Source organism: Balaenoptera acutorostrata, chromosome 6 (genome assembly GCF_949987535.1).
Source record: "Balaenoptera acutorostrata chromosome 6, mBalAcu1.1, whole genome shotgun sequence".
In the NCBI taxonomy this organism is placed as follows: domain Eukaryota; kingdom Metazoa; phylum Chordata; class Mammalia; order Artiodactyla; family Balaenopteridae; genus Balaenoptera; species Balaenoptera acutorostrata.
Genome location: NC_080069.1, coordinates 76,115,354 through 76,134,949, shown reverse-complemented (window position 1 = coordinate 76,134,949; position 19,596 = coordinate 76,115,354). Strand labels below are relative to the sequence as shown.

The window sequence follows — 19,596 nt, the reverse complement described above, 5'->3', positions numbered from 1 at the left end:
ATGAAAGGATTTGGTTAAATTAGATCAGCTCCAGGTGACTCAGTAACAGTACTATAGCAGTTCCTCTGGAGGCACTCCATTCTAAAAGGATTGTTGTGAATAACAACAACAACAAAAGATTATTATATAAAGGCAAAATAAACATAATCCCAGTCCATAGAATACAAATTTAAATGTACACTGCAGTAAGAACAGCTACATTCTGCAGTTCCACTGCAAAATTCTGGGTAAAGTTATCCAAATGTAACATTCTCATTTTGTTGGTGACTGATAAGCCAACACCCTAATACTTATTTAGGTCATTGAACCCTGCCCCAAGCCACAGCAAAGCCAGGAGGGTGAGAAAAGGTGGGACTTTGGCCCACTTTACTTCAAGAAGAACTACTCAACTTTGGTGTTTATTTATTGGGATTGAGCATTAATTTTCACTGAGGGAAAAGGGGATTAGTAGCTAAAAACCGCTGGATTCAGTAATCTCTAAAGCCTTTTCCAGCTCCAGAAGATGGAGATTCTGTGATTCTCAGTGGCAGGGTCACTGCCATCCTCTCCTCCCCACCCCCCTTAGTTTCCCTCCAGTGGGACAGCGAGGGCACCGAGTCTGGGCGCAACTGTGATCCCCTCTGTGCTCTCCAGCCTCCCACAGAGAAACCAGCCCCAAGTGACTCTGGTTCTCTTTTCCCTCCCAGGGTGGAGAACATGTCCATGCGGCTGGAGGAAGTCAATGAGAGAGAACACTGCATGAGGGCCTCGCTCCAGACCGTGGACATCCGGCTGGCACAGCTCGAGGACCTCATCGGGCGCATGGCTACAGCCCTGGAGCGCCTGACGGGTCTGGAGCGGGCCGAGTCCAACAAAATCCGCTCGCGGACCTCCTCAGACTGCACAGACGCAGCCTACATTGTCCGCCAGAGCAGCTTCAACAGCCAGGAGGGGAACACCTTCAAGCTCCAAGAGAGTATAGATCCTGCAGGTGAGGAGACCTTGTCCCCAACTTCTCCAACCCTAATGCCCCGTATGCGAAGCCATTCTTTCTATTCAGTCAATATGAAAGACAAAGGTGGGATAGAAAAGTTGGAGAGTCTTTTTAAAGAAAGGTCCCTGAGCCTACACCGGGCTACTAGTTCCCACTCTGTAGCAAAAGAATCCAAAGCTCCTGCAGCCCCTGCAAACACCTTGGCCATTGTTCCTGATTCCAGGAGACCGTCTTCATGTATAGACATCTATGTCTCTGCCATGGATGAGCTCCACTGTGATATAGACCCTCTGGACAATTCCATGAACATCCTTGGGCTGGGAGAGCCAAGCTTTTCGGCTCCAGTACCTTCCACAGCTCCTTCAAGTAGTGCCTATGCAACTCTTGCACCCACAGACAGACCTCCAAGCCGGAACATTGATTTCGAGGACATCACCTCCATGGACACTAAATCTTTTTCTTCAGACTATACCCACCACCCGGAATGCCAAAACCTGTGGGACACTGAGCCTCCGATGCACCACACCATTGAGCGTTCCAAAAGTAGCCGCTACCTAGCCACCGCCCCCTTTCTTCTAGAAGAGGCCCCCATCGTGAAATCTCACAGCTTTATGTTTTCTCCTTCGAGGAGCTATTATGCCAACCTTGGGGTGCCTGTGAAAACAGCAGAATACACAAGTATTACAGACTGTATTGACACAAGGTGTGTCAATGCCCCTCAAGTGATTGCTGACAGAGCCACCTTCCCGGGAGGTCTTGGAGGAAAAGTGGAGGACTCATCATGCTGCCATCCCGAACGAGAAGCAGAACTGAGTCACCCCAGCTCTGACAGTGAGGAGAATGAGGCCAAGGGCCGGAGAGCCGCCATTGCAGTACGCCCCCAGGAGGGTGATAATTCAGACAGAACCCTGTCCAACAACATCACAGTTCCCAGGATAGAGCGTGCCAACAGCTACTCAGCAGAGGAGCCCAGTGTGCCATATGCACACACCAGGAAGAGCTTCTCCATCAGTGACAAACTTGACAGGCAGCGGAACGCAGCAAGCCTGAGAAATGCCTTCCAGAGGAGTAAGTCCTCCAAGCCAGAGGGCCGAGGGGACAGTCTGTCCATGAGGAGACTCTCCAGAACATCCGCTTTCCACAGCTTTGAAAGCAAACACAACTAAACCTTCTAATAAGCTTTGCAGGAGGCTCAAGAATCCAGCCCTAAAATTCTCCCCAAAATTCACCTGTTCCCCTTCCTTGAAACTTATCTGCTTTATTCTTAGCTGAGCAAAACAAATATTGCCTTGGGAGGTATTAACTCAAAGGTGACTTCTGGCCAGAGATCAAGAAAGCATTTGTTCTGGCCCAGTGCCAAACACGGGATTTAAGTCATGTTCACACTTGATGGGTAGGGAGGGGAAAGAGGGAGAAGAAGGGTTGAGGTGAATGTGTATCACTAGTCACTTCAGAAAGCCATGAGTTCTGGGAATGAATGGGGCTTCAAGCACTGTCCGTGCCAGGAGGCATCTTTCCATTTCTGACCATTATCAAGAGTTTTAGGATGCAGGGCTAAATTGCAAAAATAAAATAAAATAGCCAGCATACAAATGAGATATTCTAAACTTTCAATTCTGTTTTCTTTTCACATTGGCTCCATCACTGGTGACTGATGAAGAGCATCCTTTTTATTCAGTATAAGCCGGCAGCAAGCAGTTCTACCTAACGTCCCACATCCTTCTCATGCCAACACTTCTGTAATTGATCATTATAAAGAAAAAACAAGGTAACAGTCATAGTTCACCTGTCTCTTATATATTCGTTTCTGGTGCCACAACTTTTATCTTTTTTGAAGAAAATAAAGGGAAAAGAAATGCCTTTTTGTATTGCAATCAAAATGAAAGAAGAATTGATGCTAAAAACAAATGTCAAGTGGTTTATTATAAACAGTGGGCATTCAAGCATAGTCAAGCAAGCTCAGGATGAATGTAATTAAATAATTTTATATTTTTTAATTTATTTTGTATCTCACCTGTCTTCAGTGAAGCCACTCACTGAATATGTAATAGTGAACTTAAAAAAATAGTAGGCAGAACTCACCTAAAACTGCCATATGAGATACTATTATCTTCTCACCATCCATGTCATGTGTGATGCTGCTGTGTGACCTTCATCATTTGTATGAGTCTACCATGTCTTCTGAATGTCTCCAGGATGTAACTGCCAATTTCCTGCACCACTCATCACATGAGCATTTTGTATATGAATATCTGGTTACATGTGGATATTTTCATACCTAGAGTTTTGCCATTTAATCTGAGCTCAGCATAAATTTAATTGGAGTTTTTCAAGGGCTGGTATCTTTTTTATGGAATGTTCCAAAGCACTTTTTAAGGAAGTTTCAAAACCATAAATAACCTTAGAATTGACTGGGAGTTTGGTATCAACCCAAGCCATCAGTTGCAGGCATACCATGAATATTTTTCTTATACACAGAGTTATAAAAAAGATACAGTAGACTAAAATAGAAAACAAACATGTAAAGAGTTCTGTAGTATATGCTGCTTATATACATATATATGCATTTACCCAGGGAGACATGTTAATATATAGTATATAAACAGACATATAGAGCTTTCTTAAAAGGCTTGGACTTTTCTATCACCTTGAGATATAACCAGGATTTTTTAATATCCAAGGAGTTCCATTGAAAGAGTTCATTATATTAAATTTTGACAGATGTTGAAATTATGAATTTTTTAAATCCCTATGACCTCAGCTTTTCCTTGTACCAAACCAGAACATGACTCACTGCCTTCCCTCTGCCCCTTTTTGTGCGGAAGCACTTGCTGTCATGACGTCTCATTTAGTCTGGTTTCTCCTACACAAAGCGATTATGCCAAGTACAATCAGAATAGACATGCCAGTCTAAGCCAGATAGTATTATGGACTCGAGAATACAGGCATGTGTTTCTAGATCCGAGTCTGGATTTCAAGTGGGATAAAGAAATCTTGACCCTCAAATCTTCGGATTCCTATTTGGATCACTGATTTCAAAGCGAATCAAGATCTTTAAGGAAAAAGACTTAATGTCTCTGACTCCAAATACTACCTGGCTCTTTTGTTTCTCTGTAGTTACGAACTCCAAACTGTCTCACTATGTGAAATCAAGTAAGTACGTGGACAAAATCTCTAGCCTTTAAATATTTAAACAAAACCCACAACATTCTGCACAAGCTTTTCAGTTGTAGAGATAATGATGTGGCCACACATAAAGAACTAAAGAATTCCTCCTTCACTCCTTGGATTTAAGTGAAAAAGAAATAAGTCACCAGAGTCCCTCATGTATAATTGCTCTAGAAACACTTAATTTTTATTGAACTCCATATTGGCTGTTTCCCCCTCAGCAAACACACATTTGAGAATAGATCAGTTGCCCTTAAACTTCCTTGAGTCACGAATCTCTATGAGGATCTAATGAAAGCTCTGGGCCCGCTTCCCAGAAAAAAATGTACATACGTGCAAAGTTGCAATATACCTTAAAGGGTTCATGCACCCCTGGTTCCATATTGATTGATAATGAGGAGGAGGAACCATGTTTATTCATAATCAATGCAGTTGTAATAGGCACTTTACATTTCAAGACCATTTCTCTGTGACTCTCAGGAAGGCCAAGTCTCAGCACCAGAGTTTGAACCAAGATTTTGTTATTTTTGTTCCTTAGATTAGCTTTTGCTAGTCTGATGTACTTACATCCTAACACTTTGATGGTTTTACGTATGGAGCACATTTACAAAGCCAGAAGCCTCTCTAAATCTGTAGAGGAATCTAAGAAGGAGGTGAAATCATTATTCTTTGACCACAGAGCAGGATATCACAGCACCTCCAGAGCCTCATTCTGGACCAGATTGAAAGTAGGGGAAAGAAATTATGAGCATGCGTGTTTCCATTCATCGTGATTTCTGGAGAGAACTGAGCAGAACCTGGGAAACAAAGTATTTAACAGCCCTGACCTTGTGACTACCTGGTCCTTTTGTTGTGCATGAAAATGAAGTTCTTACATCTTTTGTGAAGTGTGTGAAATATATAAGCCAAATTTAAGTGACTTTAAACACAACCTGTGTAACTTTCATGAGCCATTTCTTTCCTCTGCACTTACATGTGTATTATGTTTCCACCCATTTCTTTCCATTTCTGGGTGTTCTGCACACCGACGTGGCATTGATTCTGTGGCCTTGTACAGTCAGCTTGTGTCCAGCTCATTTATTTCACCATGTCCCTGATCGAGGGGACATTAATTACCTGTCTCTGTGAATTAAGCAGCCCGTGAGCAGCAAGTTACTGAGGAATGTAAATAAAGTCATAGAGCGCTCAAGGAAGTAATAGCTTTGGTTTAATCATATGCTTCTAAGGTGCCAATTTTTATATACTACTATATGTAATGGTTTGTTCTAAATTACTCAGTCCTTTTGAAAAAAAAAAAAAAGTAAGGATGTCTAATGAAAATGACCATGGAAATTCCTGATTAACCAACATACTTTATACTTATACTTAGAAACTCCCTCCTTAATGGATTTCAATGAAGCTGGAAAGCTTGAGTGTAATTGTCGTGACTAGTCTGAGTATTTCTCCAGCCAAAAGGTGTTTTAGGGGTCAGAATGCAGCACTTTACAGAACTGGATTTTTTTTTAAGTCTAAGCTTCCCGGTCTAGGATATTATATAGCACTTTGAAAGTTCCCCCTTTAAAAAATATATATCAGAATAATCGAATGAGAAAAATGTACTTGCAAGAACACAAAATGTGTTTCTTCTGAATGTTTCAAATGTATTCTAAAAGATGGTTTCTATAGATAATATTATGGTAGATAACTGGATAGCACATTTTTTCTACTTTCTGAGGCTGTACAGTCTAATCTTTCTGAATGTTTGGGCTGTTTAACTTCTGCAATGATAATAAATATTATCCAGTCATCAATCATGCTATATCTATAGGCTATACCATTCGATGTGTGTGGGGCAATGCTGTATTATAAAACACATGTAAACATATATGTAACCCGTGTTTAACTCAGCATAGTTGTAGCATGTGGTTGTATTAATGAACGTTACAGGACAGCTTTATAATCATTTACAAATCTGTAACATTCAATAAAGAAGCACATGTTGCAAGGATTAATGATGTTCCCAATTCCATGTTATTTAGCATCCTCGTGAAATGGGCACTTTTGTTCCTGATCTGCTTTATGTCTTTCACATTCCCGTAGACCACTGTAAAATATTCGTATAAGCTGATGTGCATCTTCTAACCAGCCCTGCGAGCTGTGGTAGGCAAGTTGTGATTCTGTGAAAGACAAACTGGCATGTTATACAAAAGACTATATGACAAATGAACTGAAAATAGTATTTTAAGCTCCAGTTGAATTAGCTGTTTGTTTACATCTGCTAACCCAACGTGGAAGCAGTGTACAGTATTTTATAAATATGTTCATGTAGTAACACTGATATGTTTGTTTCTAGATAAAGTGATGCTAGTGTGTAGGTGGTTATATCCTTGTTCTAGATATTGCATTATAGCTCACTTTTCTTTAATAATAGTAATGTGACTTAAATGAAGTAATCCCGCTCCAAATCCAGTCTTAATTTTGTGGCAACAAAATGCATGCACTGCTTTATGCGTTTATTTTGACTTTTTAAAGGCACTTAACATTTTACCGTTGCCTGCTGTGACACTTAAACCAGTTAGGAACTCATTCAAAATATCGGGCTTCTTACACTGTTTGGGGATTATGTCCAGTTTTTAAAAATTAAAAACAAAAAAGCAACCAAGTATTTTTTATTATTTTTTTAAGCTCTGCACAAATAATATGGACTAAAGTATTAACCACAGGGCATATAGCCATGCGAGACCTGGATGTAGCTAGCCAATACTAAGGTCTAGGTGTTGGTGTATCTGTGATATATGAAAGACATGTTTCTGATTCTTTAGGGCCATTAGGTGCAGATTGCTAAAACAGAGATGAGAGGGAGAAGTCCATTCGTGACAGTGTAGAAATCCACATATCAGTATGAATGAATCCAGTGGACAACATATGACCACGCTCCTACCTTGGGGCTTTTTTCACCTTCTGTGTGAGCCTGGCCCAGGGGAGGGCGAGAGATGGGTGACTGGGTGTGTGATTGAGCACCGGGTGACTCTGAAGAGTTTACCTTGTAAGGAAATCACCATTTCATTGTTAGAAGCCATTCAACATCTAGACAAGAGAGGAGCCAATTTGCACAATTTACACATCTTACAAATGATGGCTTCTCAACGAGTAGAGAGAACTTTTCTCTCTCAGCCTGCACTGGCCTAAGCTTTCTCTCCTTTTTACCTGTCAAACAGTCTCTTTCTCAGATTGGAGTCAGCCAAAGGAGGGGTTGGTTCTGATTTAAGGAAAACAAGATTTTTTTTTCCTTTTCTTTTGTAATTCGTTTGAGAATGTAGTTGTGTTACCTTTTCTCTGATGAATTCCTTGCACTGATCGCTGCTAATGAAATCACAACATGACCGTTTCTACATGTCATCTAAGAGAGGAATTCGGTGGCCAAGTAATCCCGACGGCGGTAAGAGTGAGGTGACTTTTCCCTCCCCTAACTTACCTAGTCTACTGGCCCCATTAAACCTTCAGGCCATTGCCTATTTACACAGTGTTGTGTGCTGGGAAGTGAAAAGGACATGTGTGGCCATAAGGCCATAGGCTTTCTGATGAACATCAATGCCAACCTTGACCCAGGCCTTCCTCTGGAGCAGGCAGGCTGCTGAGAGCTGTGGGACACAGAGGGGAGTTCAGCCTTGTGCCTGGATGCACAGCCTTCTTCACCCCTTTAACTTTCTTCCTTTCTCTTGACCCAGCACAAGGTGTTTTTTGCCAGACCATTTGACTCTTGCTCCTATTACCTCAATACCCTCTGGACACTGGCACAGTAAACTGAAACAGTGGTTACAAACATTCAGACTTTGTCCAGCCCTCACCTTCCCACTGACTTTTCATCCTCCCCGTAACTCTACCCCACATGCTCCTAACTTGGCTGGTGTTTGCATCAGCCTCATCAGTTCTTTGCCTGTCTGAATCCCAACCCTCACATCTTCACCCCAGCTTCTCACATGTCGTCAGCACCGGCCATCTGCACCTAGATTGTGGGGTTGCAAACTCAAATATGTGGAGAGGCTGGATCCAGAACACAAAGGTGTCAGTTGGGCTGGCGAAAGACAACAGGAAGAAGTAGGGTTCGTAGGGCACGAGAGAACATGTGTCCTGCTGCAAAGACATTCACATTCAGATGTGCAAACACTGTGCTAGCCAAACAGACGTGTCTGCCAGCAGCTTTCAGTCCCGGAGGCAATAGTTTGGGACCTCTGAATCGGAGCCAACCAGGATCATATTCTTGATTCCAACTTAGTGAGTATATACACAAAATACACTGAAAATGGAGGCGGGAGGGAAAGAAACTCACCCTATTCAGGGTTCCTCCTGTTCTCCCAAATGATATGTGCATGTATATTTGCTAGCTGCATCATTCTGGACCTAAACTCAGGATCTTTGTGAGGAAGATTCAGAAGAAGAGTACCGTAGCATTGTATCGAGGCTTGTCTGCTTCCTGTCACTACAGTGTCTGACCTGAGTTCTTATTGCTGCTCCTGCCATGCAGAACAATCCATGCAGTATACTGTACTCACAGCCATTTCATAACACAGAACTTAGCCTCTCATTTGTAAACGTTCTAACCGTAGTTTATAATGGGGAAAATTATTCAAATATCATTTTTAAATGAATTCCTATAAACAATTTTGCAGTTGGGTTTCTTAAAGACATATACATCTTTTCGTTCTTTGTGTATAGACAGACAGTGGTTTGCATATCTATCGACATTATAAATATATATAAATCCTTAGAGGAATTGTTCTTTTTTAAAGGTCTCTTATTGGATTCACAGTGCACTTTGAGCTTGTTCGTTTAGATATATAATTCAAAGCAGAAGTTGGCAGATACTACGGGAGAAACTTTCTGAAATTTCTGTAACAAATGTTTTGCAATAAAAAAAAAAAAACAAAACTCAGTAGTTCAAACCATGACTTGGACTTCCTTGTGCATTTATTTGCCACCATGTGATCTCTACCATTCTCATGCCAAGAATTGTTGGGGTACAGAGAGACAATTGCCTTGGGCTCCATAAATTACTTGTAGAGCAGAGGCTGCAACTGGTGGTCTGTGGGTCATATCTAGCCAGCAGAGAAGGGGTGTTGTTGTCCAGCACAAATATTTTCACTTCAAATAATAGTGGGAAAAGAAATTGCAGAACACATATATGTACAATCTTTTATTTTATTTTAAAAAATATTTGTTGAGCACCTACTCTGTGCCCAGTAGTATGCCAAGGTGAATAACGCAGGCAAAGGCCCTGCCCCTGTGGAGTTTTAAACCTAACTGTAATAAAGTGGAATCATATCTAGTTTTGTAATTACCATTGCGCCGCCTAAGAAACAGAGCATGAAAAGTAAGAATCTATAGGTTCAGAGGAGTGACAGCGCTCTGTGTCTCAGGGCAAGGAAGGCCCTATGGGGTAGGCTACACCAGAATGTGCCCTGAAGAGCAAGGGGAGTTTAACTAGCCGATAGGAGGAGGACATTCCACGTAAGGGGGACATTTTTTTTTTTAATTGACGCATAGTTACTGTACAATATGGTATAAGCTACAGGTGTACAATATAGTGATTCACAATTTTTAAAGGTAAGGGGGACATTAATTTGATAAGCAGCCAAATGTTACAGTGCTTCATCCTGGTTAGAACCTCTAAGCAGCCCCAGCTTCAGGGGCTGCATCTCCAGCGTGGACCCTGATGTTGAGAATGAGGCTTTGTTCCAGTGAGCACCTTTATCTTTACTTTTCCCACTGGCTCTGTCTAGTCAATTTTTTGAAAATGGAATGGCTGGCATAGCTTTCTGCACATTTATGTAACACATACAATATTCAATCATGTGCCCTCAGATTTCCTGTAAAATCAGGTCAACCATCATTTGCTGCCAAAATCTCAGATTTAGACCAACATGGGGCTTCCTTGAAGGACGTATTAATGGAGGTAGAGAAAGACTAAATTCTCTAGAGATATTATATCATCATTTCCTTTTTTACATTACCCAATTTGATTAAAAGCCGGAAGACAGCTTACCATAGAAAGGCCTGGTTTACCACACCCTTGTCTGTGGAAAGTTCTCAGTAATTATTTCCTTTTCACCATGCCTGATCTCTGGTCGTTAACTTGGCCTCTGCCCTAACGTACAGCACATTACTTTTTTTATAGTATGAACCATTTCCCAGAAGCCTTGGGCTGTGTCACAGTCACTATCTTATAGTATATCATCAGATAGACATGATGACACAATGCGGACACCCTAGAAAGGCCTTCACTCAAAATCATGAACTGTTGCCCCAATATTCTTTACCTCAGGCACTAAACAATTTTTTTTTTTACAGACTGTATTAATCTGCTAGGACTGCTCTAACAAAACAGCACAAACTGGGTGGCTTAAACAACCGAAATGTATTCAATCTAGACCTGGAGGCTGGAAGTCCAAGATCTGGTACTGGCAGAATAGGTTCCTTCTGAGGGCTGTGAGGGAGAATCTGTTCCAGGCCTCTCTCCTGCTTCTGGTGAGTTTCTGGCAATCTTCGGCATTCCTCGGCTTATAGAAGCATCACCCTGATCTTTGCCTTCATCTTCACATAATGTTCTCCCTGTGGTCTGTATTCAAATATTCCCTTTTTATAAGGACACCAGTATGGGGCCCATCCTACCCCAGTATGGCCTTACCTCAACTAATTGTGTCCACAATGACCCTATTCCCTAATAAGGTCAAATTCTGAGGTACTAGAGGCTAAGATTTCAACATATAAATTTTGGGGTGGCAAAATTTAACCCTTAACACTGGGTGAATTTGTGAATAGGAGTGTGATGGTCACACTATCACACACACCTGTCTTTTTAATATCTTTTAAGGTAAAGAAATCAGAATTCAAGAATCAATTGGAAATATGTTGATCGATAGGAGAAAAATATAGATCAATTGTGCCACCGCATGGAGCCATTAAAAATAATTGAATCTTTGTACATTGACATGAAAAAGTGTCATTGGTGTATTGTTAAGTCTTTTTAAAAGGAAATACAAAGCAGCATATAGAGTGTAATCCCAATTTTTATAAAAACTAAACCAAGTGTATAGATATGGATATATTTGTGTATAAATAGTAAAAAGACTGGAAGAATACACCAAAAGGGAGAGAAAGGAGTAAAAGTTTTGCAGTAGAAATTTTTTTTTCAAAAATTCAAATACTGTTTAAGAGTAATCTAAAGTGGCCTAAGTGAAGTTGGTTTAAGCATCAATAGACATCAACCAGGGACTTCCCTGGCGGTCCAGTGGTTAAGACTCCACGCTTCCAGTGCAGGGGGAGTGGGATCGATCCCTGGTTGGGGAAGTAAGATCCCACATGCCGTGCACTGTGGCCAAAAAAAAAAAAAAAATAGACATCAATCAAGAGGGTTTTCTTTGCCTTCTTTCTGCTCTAGGCATTGTCACAATAATCACAAGCCCTGTAATGGCAAGTCCTCTCCCCCCAAGAAATGGTAAAGGTGAAAGAAAAGAAAAGTGGTAGCAATGGTTTAACTACTAATGTCATGAAATTGTAGGCACAAATACAATCAATGCCTTTCCAGCTGGTACTGTTCCTCTGGAAGAACTGAAAATTTTATTAAAAAGGCAAGACTGTCGTGACTAAAAAGATAATTACATATTGCAGTTATTTAATTAGAGCTGCTGAAAAAATGGGATGAGCGGCCCAAGTTTAGCTCATCAACACTAAAAGTGTTCATGTAGAAGCAACATGGCCACCAGGAAGGCAACGTGTGGATGTTTTTCACATTCAGGCAGGAAATTGGGCTATTGGGCTACATGATGTACTCTGACACTCTGCATAGAATAGAGGAGAGACGCCCTTAGAAGTAAGAGGTAAGAATGAGTATTTGTAGCCTAGCAGGGCCCTAAGTAATATGCAGGACTGAAAAGATAGGAGGTGAGGGTCAGATATTTCCAAGGCTGGAGTCCCAGGCAAAACAAACGCATAGCCGTGAGAACACATAAGGCACGCTGGGAGAGCCCTGGGCAGCCAACCTGAAAGGGCAGAGGGTTCGCGCTGGAGATTTGTGGGAAAGGATAACAATCCCTAATATTCACTTAATCTTCTCAGTACATCAGTGAATTTGGCATTATTATTCTCCTGTCCCAAATGGGGAAAAGGTGACTCGGCATTTTATACATAAATGCCAGGTTAGAGTTTGGACTTTATTCTGAGATAAAGAAAGTGCCTGAAGAATTCTGGGCGAAAATGTGACATGTAAAGATATGGCATGGCCGAGGAAGGAGAGGTACAGTCAGAAGAACTGCAGGATTCCAGGCAAAAGGAGATAAAACCCCCTGGATAAAAAGACACTTTGAAGAAATTTCACAACTCTTCCTAATTCCAGAAACATTTCATGGATACTCACTATTTGAAAAACACTTGACCAAGTGCTGGCACATTCTGTTTGAAATGTCAACCTCTTACTTAATTCCCTGGTGAATAACTAGTCATCCTTTCCAGAGGATTATTTTTTACTGTGTGCCCAGCTGAGCATCCTTTGAGATGCCTCCTTGCTGGCAGTTGTTTTATACAGTGTGGAAGAGCTGTACCCTTTCCCTCAGCCACAGTTTTGGCTACATCTTTGGCGAAAGGTGACATTGACCCAAGAGTGCCAATCAGAGCTTTTTCCTTGGGAACTTGGAATAGAGGTAGGGGTGGGGACAATCTCTGGCTACTGAAACCATAACTTACGGACTCAGGAACTGTCTACCATCATGTTCCTACATATGGCTGAGCTGCAGAGGAAGTCAGTCTGAGGAGAAAGAAACAAGGAATACAGAGACAGAAGCAATTATGGAAAACAGAAAAATTCTAGACTCTTCCTGGGACTTGACTGTAGTTCACCTTTGGGGTCTAAAAACATCAGTGTCCTTAAATTCCTTGTGTGGTAGGCTAAATAGTGGTCTCTCAAAGATGCGCACGTCCTAATCCCCAGAACCTATGTGTATTACCTAATATGGCAAAAGAGGCTTTGCAGATGTGATTAAGTTAAGGATCTTGAGATGGGGAGATGAGGCAGCCTCAGGACCCACCAGACCCTTCTATACAGGACCCAGATGCTTAAAGCCTTTCAAAGATTACTTAAATGGCATTACTCTTAGTTATAATTATTCTCCAATAATTCCCCCCACAACACACACACCCCTATCCTTCTCAGTGTTTAATTAAGAAACTTTCTGTCTTATCTTACTTATTTGATAAGCACAGCAGTGCTTCATCAAATAGAGTGCTGTCTCTGTTTCAGAAAGAAAACTGAGTGACTTCCCCGGCCGTCCAGTGGTTAGGGCTCTGCCCTTCCACTGCAAGGGGCACGGGTTCAATCCCTGGTCAGGGAACTAAGATCCCACATGCCACATGGCAGTGCAGCCAAAAAAAGAAAAAGAAAGTCAAGCTCTCTTTTGCCTCTTTTGTGTCAGTCCTGCCAAGGGACCCACATTTTTTTAAGACAGTGGGTGAAGGGGCCATGTGGGAAAGGAGGTGGGTGGAGGGATGGAATTTGTTGACAGAGATCTTTTTTAATAATATTTTCTCTCAGAGATCAAATGTAACCCACACAAAAGAACCTAACTGGTCTCCCCCATGACTCTGGCTTCCAGAGACTGCAGGAGCTGCTCCTAAATTATGTTGCCTTCTTAAGGTTTTCGACCAGACTTGCCTCTGCTATTTGGGATTTCTATGCTGACAGCAAAAGCTCCCTAGTGGCTCTGTTTCATTCAACCAGTTGTACCGGGCCATTAGCTCAGTCTGCAGCGGCAGAAAACCAGGTCAGTCCTATAAAGTATACAGACTTTCCAAAAATTTTAATAACTGCTTCTTTTCCTAATTTGTTCTCTCGGTTTCTCTGTCTGTTATGTGGGGCTTAGAAGTTGGACCAGATCAGTGGCTCTTAAATTTCTTGAATTATAACCACTTATGGGATCTATTGAAAGCTAGGAACCCTTCTTAGGGAAAAAAGCTTAGATTTGGGAGACTGTTTAAAGGGGCTCCTGGAAGCCCTGAAAGCTATCCAGAGTCACCAAGGGAAGACTCTGAGAAACCCAGGTTAAGAACCAAATGTCTCTCCAGCCCTAGAGTTCTGAGACTCCATGGAGCCTGGCAAAGCAGAAAGCACAGGGTCATTTTGAAACATCTGTCTGCAGAAGAAATCAGGCTGACAGCTGGATGAGCCATGATGCAAGCGTCAGGCGCTCACCCGTCCTCCTCCACAGCTACTGAACAAATGCACTGAAGTCGATACAGAAAGATCCCGAATTAAGTCAGTCTATTCCCGATGAAGGCAATGTGAACCATCTGTGCACTTTCAAGTCTCCAGCAAACCACAGATTCCCCAAGCCCTCCAACTGGAAGCTCTGCCTGCAAATGAGGGTTAACCAATAGTCTCCTCAATTATCTCAGTATGTCTTGAGATCAGGCTTCCTGCCTGCATCTCATGAAGAACTGTCTGCTGATGAGAAAGCCACCCCTATCTAAGCACCCAGCCTTTCTCATCGTGACTTTATGGGGTTGACACATAACTAGATTTCCTCTCTGTCACACCGGGTATTCTAAGTGAACAGGCTTCGTCTGCTATTTTTTTTAAAGCAGTATGAGCTGCTGTTCCACAAACATGCAGTACAACTATTGTCATATCTCTTTGAACCCTCACATCTTGTTAGCTGAGACAAGTTACAGCTCTTGAGTCTCCCACTCCCTCTTTTTTCCCTCTAACTCTTAACTATGAAAATTTTCAAACATACAGAAACATTGAAAGTACAGGACAATGAAGACTTTCATACCCTCTATCTATGTTCAATGATTATTGCCATTTTGCTCTATGTGCTTTCTCTCTGTATATATTTTTCTCCAAAACTGTATGAAAGTAAGTTGCAATAATTGAAACACTTTACTTACACATACTTCAAAATTTATGTCCTAAGAATACTGATATTCTCCTCCATAACCACAATGCCATTATCATGCCTAAGAAAATTATCAATAATCCTTAATGCCGTCTAATATCTGGTCCATATTCAAATTTTCCCAGTTGTTTCCAAATTACTTCTGTGGCTAATTTTTATTCCCCAAATCATAACATTTGGTTGACATATCTCTTTAGCCTTTTAGCCTAGAGCAAGGCCCCAGCACACACTAATTTTTCACGACAATGACTTTTTAAAGAGTGCCGGCCAATTGTCTTACAGAACGCCCCACACTCTAAATTTGTATGATTATTTCCTTTTGTCCTGTTCATGCTCCTCTGTCCCCTTTATTTCCTGGAAACTGAAAGCTTGGTCTAAAGACTTCATCAGATTCAGGTTAAACATTTATGGCAGGAATACTTCACAAGTATCTTACATACTTTCACACCACACCAGGAAACGCATAATGCCAGGTGTTTCTGCTAGGAATAGTAGTGCTAAGTTTGACCACCAGATCTCTCCAATGTAAAGATATATTTTACCTCCACAATTCATACACAACCTGTGGGGTGATACTTAGCTAACACGTGAATGTGCCGTTCCCCCACCGACCTTTCACCTAATGGTTTTAGTAACCATTGATACAGCCCTTGACTGAATCAATTATTACATAGCGGATTGCAAAAAGCACCCTCCCTCCCTCCAGAATTACTCAATCCAAAGGATCAGTCCTACTTTCACATTCAAGTGAGGTGAGGATTAGGTCCGATCAGCCTGCCGCTGCCATGACTTCTTGTTGTCACAGGGTGTCACTGTTGAACACTGGCCCTGCACAGCCTCAAATGTCTGGCCCAGATCAGACCACTTCTCAGATCTCTGCCTACCATATTTATTTATATAAAGTACTGTAAAATAATGTTTAGTTTTAGACAGTGTTTATCTTCTCCAAATACTTTTGTGCCAAGAAAGTCGGTTTTTTAAAGCACCCGAATAAGGCACTTTTTGTGTTAAATTTAAAGTCGATAAGTAAAACGGGAGAGAGGCCTGGAGTCATACATATCTATTTCTTGAGCTTGCTGTAAGCTAAGTTGAAATGCTTAAATGTTTCCCACTTCCACATCACAAAAGAATGACCACAACATCCCATTGCTTTCTATTTTGACAATATGTAATCCATCTCATCCAACTCACCTGTTGGAAGGCAAAGGGCTCCACTCAGCAAGCCAGAGATGATAAATGGGGAGCAGAGTCTTTGCTGGCTGTGGTTCATCCATGATGTCTCCCAGGAAGTGAGACTCAGGGGAGCAGATATGAGTGAGGAGACCTCCCATGTGGCCGCCAGGAAGGAAGAGGCCACCAACATGGCACCTCCACACCTGGTCAGCTTCAGAATACAGCATTGCCAGACTGCTTCCCCTCTTATTCAGCATCTGAGTCCTCTAATCTCACTCCCCTGAGGCAGCACCCCCTCTCATCAAGAGACACCCAAAAAAAGACAGACTTTCCATGTGCTGTCTTTCAGTTCTCTATTTGCCCACTTTGATAAAAGAGAAGAGGGCTGGTGTTTACTGAGTGCTGGCTCTGAGCCAGCCAGTTTGACACATGTTCACACTGAACAGCTACCACAGCCCTAGAAGGTGGGCATTATTATCCCCCTTTTAGAGAGATTATATCTCTTGCTCAGGGACACGCAAATATCACATAACAGAGTTGAGAAATAATCCCGGGTCTGTGTGGCTGGTTAGTCTGATAACTCTTGACCCTCCTTCTAAGTATGTCCCTCTTCTGTTCTTTAAGAACATGTGTCAACAGGATGGGCATCAAACATTGTTTTAGCCTCTGGAGACTCTGAGCTGAAAGAGAAACTTGCTAAGCTTTCAACGGCTAAGCCACTTTCAACGGCTCTTTGCCTCTCTTCTCTGCTATGATGACTTATGCTCCCTGGGCTAAGCCATTCTGTGCCAGCAGTAGTCTCATTCAAGAAAGCACATCAGAACTCAAATGAGTTGAGTGACATTATGATAGGAGACAGTGCTAAATCTGCTTTCATTTTTTTATTAAGTAAATGTGTACAAACTTTGCAACTTTATTATTTTATCTTTAATTACTGCTATACGTATTATTATCTATTATTCTACCGTAATCCTGGGTTGAAAATCCTGATCTAGTTCAACCAACAGCCAAGGAAAGTAAAGCCCCAGTGAAGATAAGTGATTTTCCCAGGTCACACCACTTCTAAGTGGCTTTGCTCCAGCAGGTCTTCTGAACCAGATCTTGATTCCTGCCACTACATCACAATATCCAACTATCAGTCCTGGGCAAGGGCAAAGTCTTTTTATTTTTTTAATTTTTATTTATTTATTTATTTATTTTTGGCTGTGTTGGGTCCTCGTTTCTGTGCGAGGGCTTTCTCTAGTTGTGGCAAGCGAGGGCCACTCTTAATCGCGGTGCGCAGGCCTCTCACTCTCGCGGCCTCTCTTGTTGCGGAGCACAGGCTCCAGTCGCGCAGGCTCAGTAGTTGTGGCTCACGGGCCTAGTTGCTCCGCGGCATGTGGGATCCTCCCAGACCAGGGCTCGAACCTGTGTCCCCTGCATTGGCAGGCAGATTCTCAACCACTGCGCCACCAGGGAAGCCCAAGGACAAAGTGTTGTTCCTAGTTCTTCCTGACTCCCCTCTCTGTGCCCACTCCTTCTCCTGAAGACCATGCTATCTTCTCATTTCTAAGTCTGCATCCTCCATGGACAAAGACCATCTTTCTCCCCACCCCACTCCCACACCCAGTGCCTTTCTTGACTGCTATCTCAGGAAAAAGGAATTCAGCTGACACTCTGATGAAGATGGCTAGGCACCGCACTAGCTATGCCACAGAGCAGTGGTTCTCAGATAGTTTGATCTCAGGATGCTTTACGCTCTTCAAAATTATTGAGGACTCCAAAAAGCTCCAAAGTGAAAAAAAAAAAAAGAAGAAGAACAGCGTTGTTTTATGTTTGCAAACTTCTTTAATGTCTGGCTTAAGAGAAGGCAACTGGATTCTCAAATCTGCTTCTGCATTTGATTCATTGTGATATCACCTATCATGTAGCCTCTGGAAAACACCATACAATCATGAGAGAATGATAGTAAAAAAAGCAAATACTGTCTTAATATTACTATGAAAATAGTTCTGGGACTTCCCTGGTGGTGCAGTGGTTAAGAATCCGCCTGCCAATGCAGGGGACACGGGTTCTAGCCCTGGTCTGGGAAGATCCCACATGCTGTGGAGCAACTAAGCCCGTGCGCCACAACTACTGAGCCTGTGCTCTAGAGCCCGCGAGCCAAAGCTACTGAGCCGGCGTGCCACAACTACTGAAGCCTGCGCACCTAGAGCCCATGCTCCGCAACAAGAGAAGGCACCACAAGGAGAAGCCTGCACACCACAGCGAAGAGTAGCCCCCGCTCGCCACGACTAGAGAAAGCCCACGCGCAGTAACGACGACCCAACACAGCCAAAAAATAAATTAATTAATTAAATAAAATTTTTTTAAAAGTATAATTTAAAAAAAGAAAATAGTTCTGATTATACAGATCAACTGAAATAGTCTCCAGGACCCCCAGATGTCCCAGGATCATACACTGAAAATCACTGCATGGAGCAATAAACTTGGAGTTAGAGGAGCTCCAATCCAGGTGACCGCTTACTAGCTATGTAACCTTGGGCATGAACTTATGCATAAGAAACAGCCTGGCACATACAGTAAATTTTTTTTTAAGCTTTTTGAAAGCTTCTCCAAAAGATGTTTATATAAGAGGAGATATGCCTAGGGATAGTGCCTGAATACAAAGAATGACTCTAATGATGGGATGTCAGGCAGGCAAGGAAGCAGAGATAGAAAGTGAAATTTGAAACCTGGTGGTGGTGGTGGATATCCCTTGGATCATCTCTTCCCGACATCCTTAGGTTCACGTAATGCATGCGACCACTTTTTGGAAAAAGCCTAGCTATAGTTGCATGTGTTCTACTTAGTCCAGCCACATCTGGGTCTTTCAATTTGCACTGACTCGTCTGAACCCACCTCCGCCCACAGCATAGGATAGGAAATCTTCTGAGAGATTGCCCTGCAGAAATGAGTCCCTTGATTGAATGACCTATCTGAGCCTATTGTTGGGCCTCCCTTTCTCCTGACAGAGACCACCTGGGGAGCCCTCATCCTCCCACCCCACCATCCCCATGCCATAGGCATGGACGGCATCTGGGACGCATTCTAATCTATTTTCTCACTAGATGAGCAGGAATTCTTAATTTGACTTAGTTTTTTGGGAATTGTTTCTGTGGGTGTTATAAATATTAGAGAGTGGTCTGCATTCTGAATTGTGAAAATTATTTTTGGCGGCCTGGTGCACTCTGCTATTCCTACTCATCTTTCACAGCCACATAGTACCAAGAATGAGCTCTAAGGTCATATTCCTGCCACTGAGGAAGCAGGGTCTCTAGGACCTTCCGATCGTAATTTTAATTGAATCACACTGTCCAACCCCCCCCCCCCCCCAAA

The 19,596-nt window shown here is 42.3% G+C and overlaps 1 protein-coding gene across 11 annotated transcripts in view; it reads left to right on the top strand.

Annotated features, from left to right (window-relative positions):
• Positions 1 to 9,058, top strand: part of TRPM3 (transient receptor potential cation channel subfamily M member 3) — a 526,465-nt gene extending 517,407 nt beyond the window's left edge. For 8 of the 11 annotated variants that reach the window (XM_007182257.2, XM_028166547.2, XM_007182256.2 and 5 more), the window contains one exon: positions 687 to 9,058. In XM_007182257.2, the coding sequence (XP_007182319.1) occupies positions 687 to 2,139 (1,453 nt within the window). In that variant the 3' untranslated portion in view covers positions 2,140 to 9,058. The remainder of the gene's footprint in view (positions 1 to 686) is intronic. The other 3 variants (XM_028166549.2, XM_057548403.1, XM_028166548.2) reach the window with 1 other exon arrangement.
• The last annotated feature ends 10,538 nt before the right edge of the window (positions 9,059 to 19,596 follow it).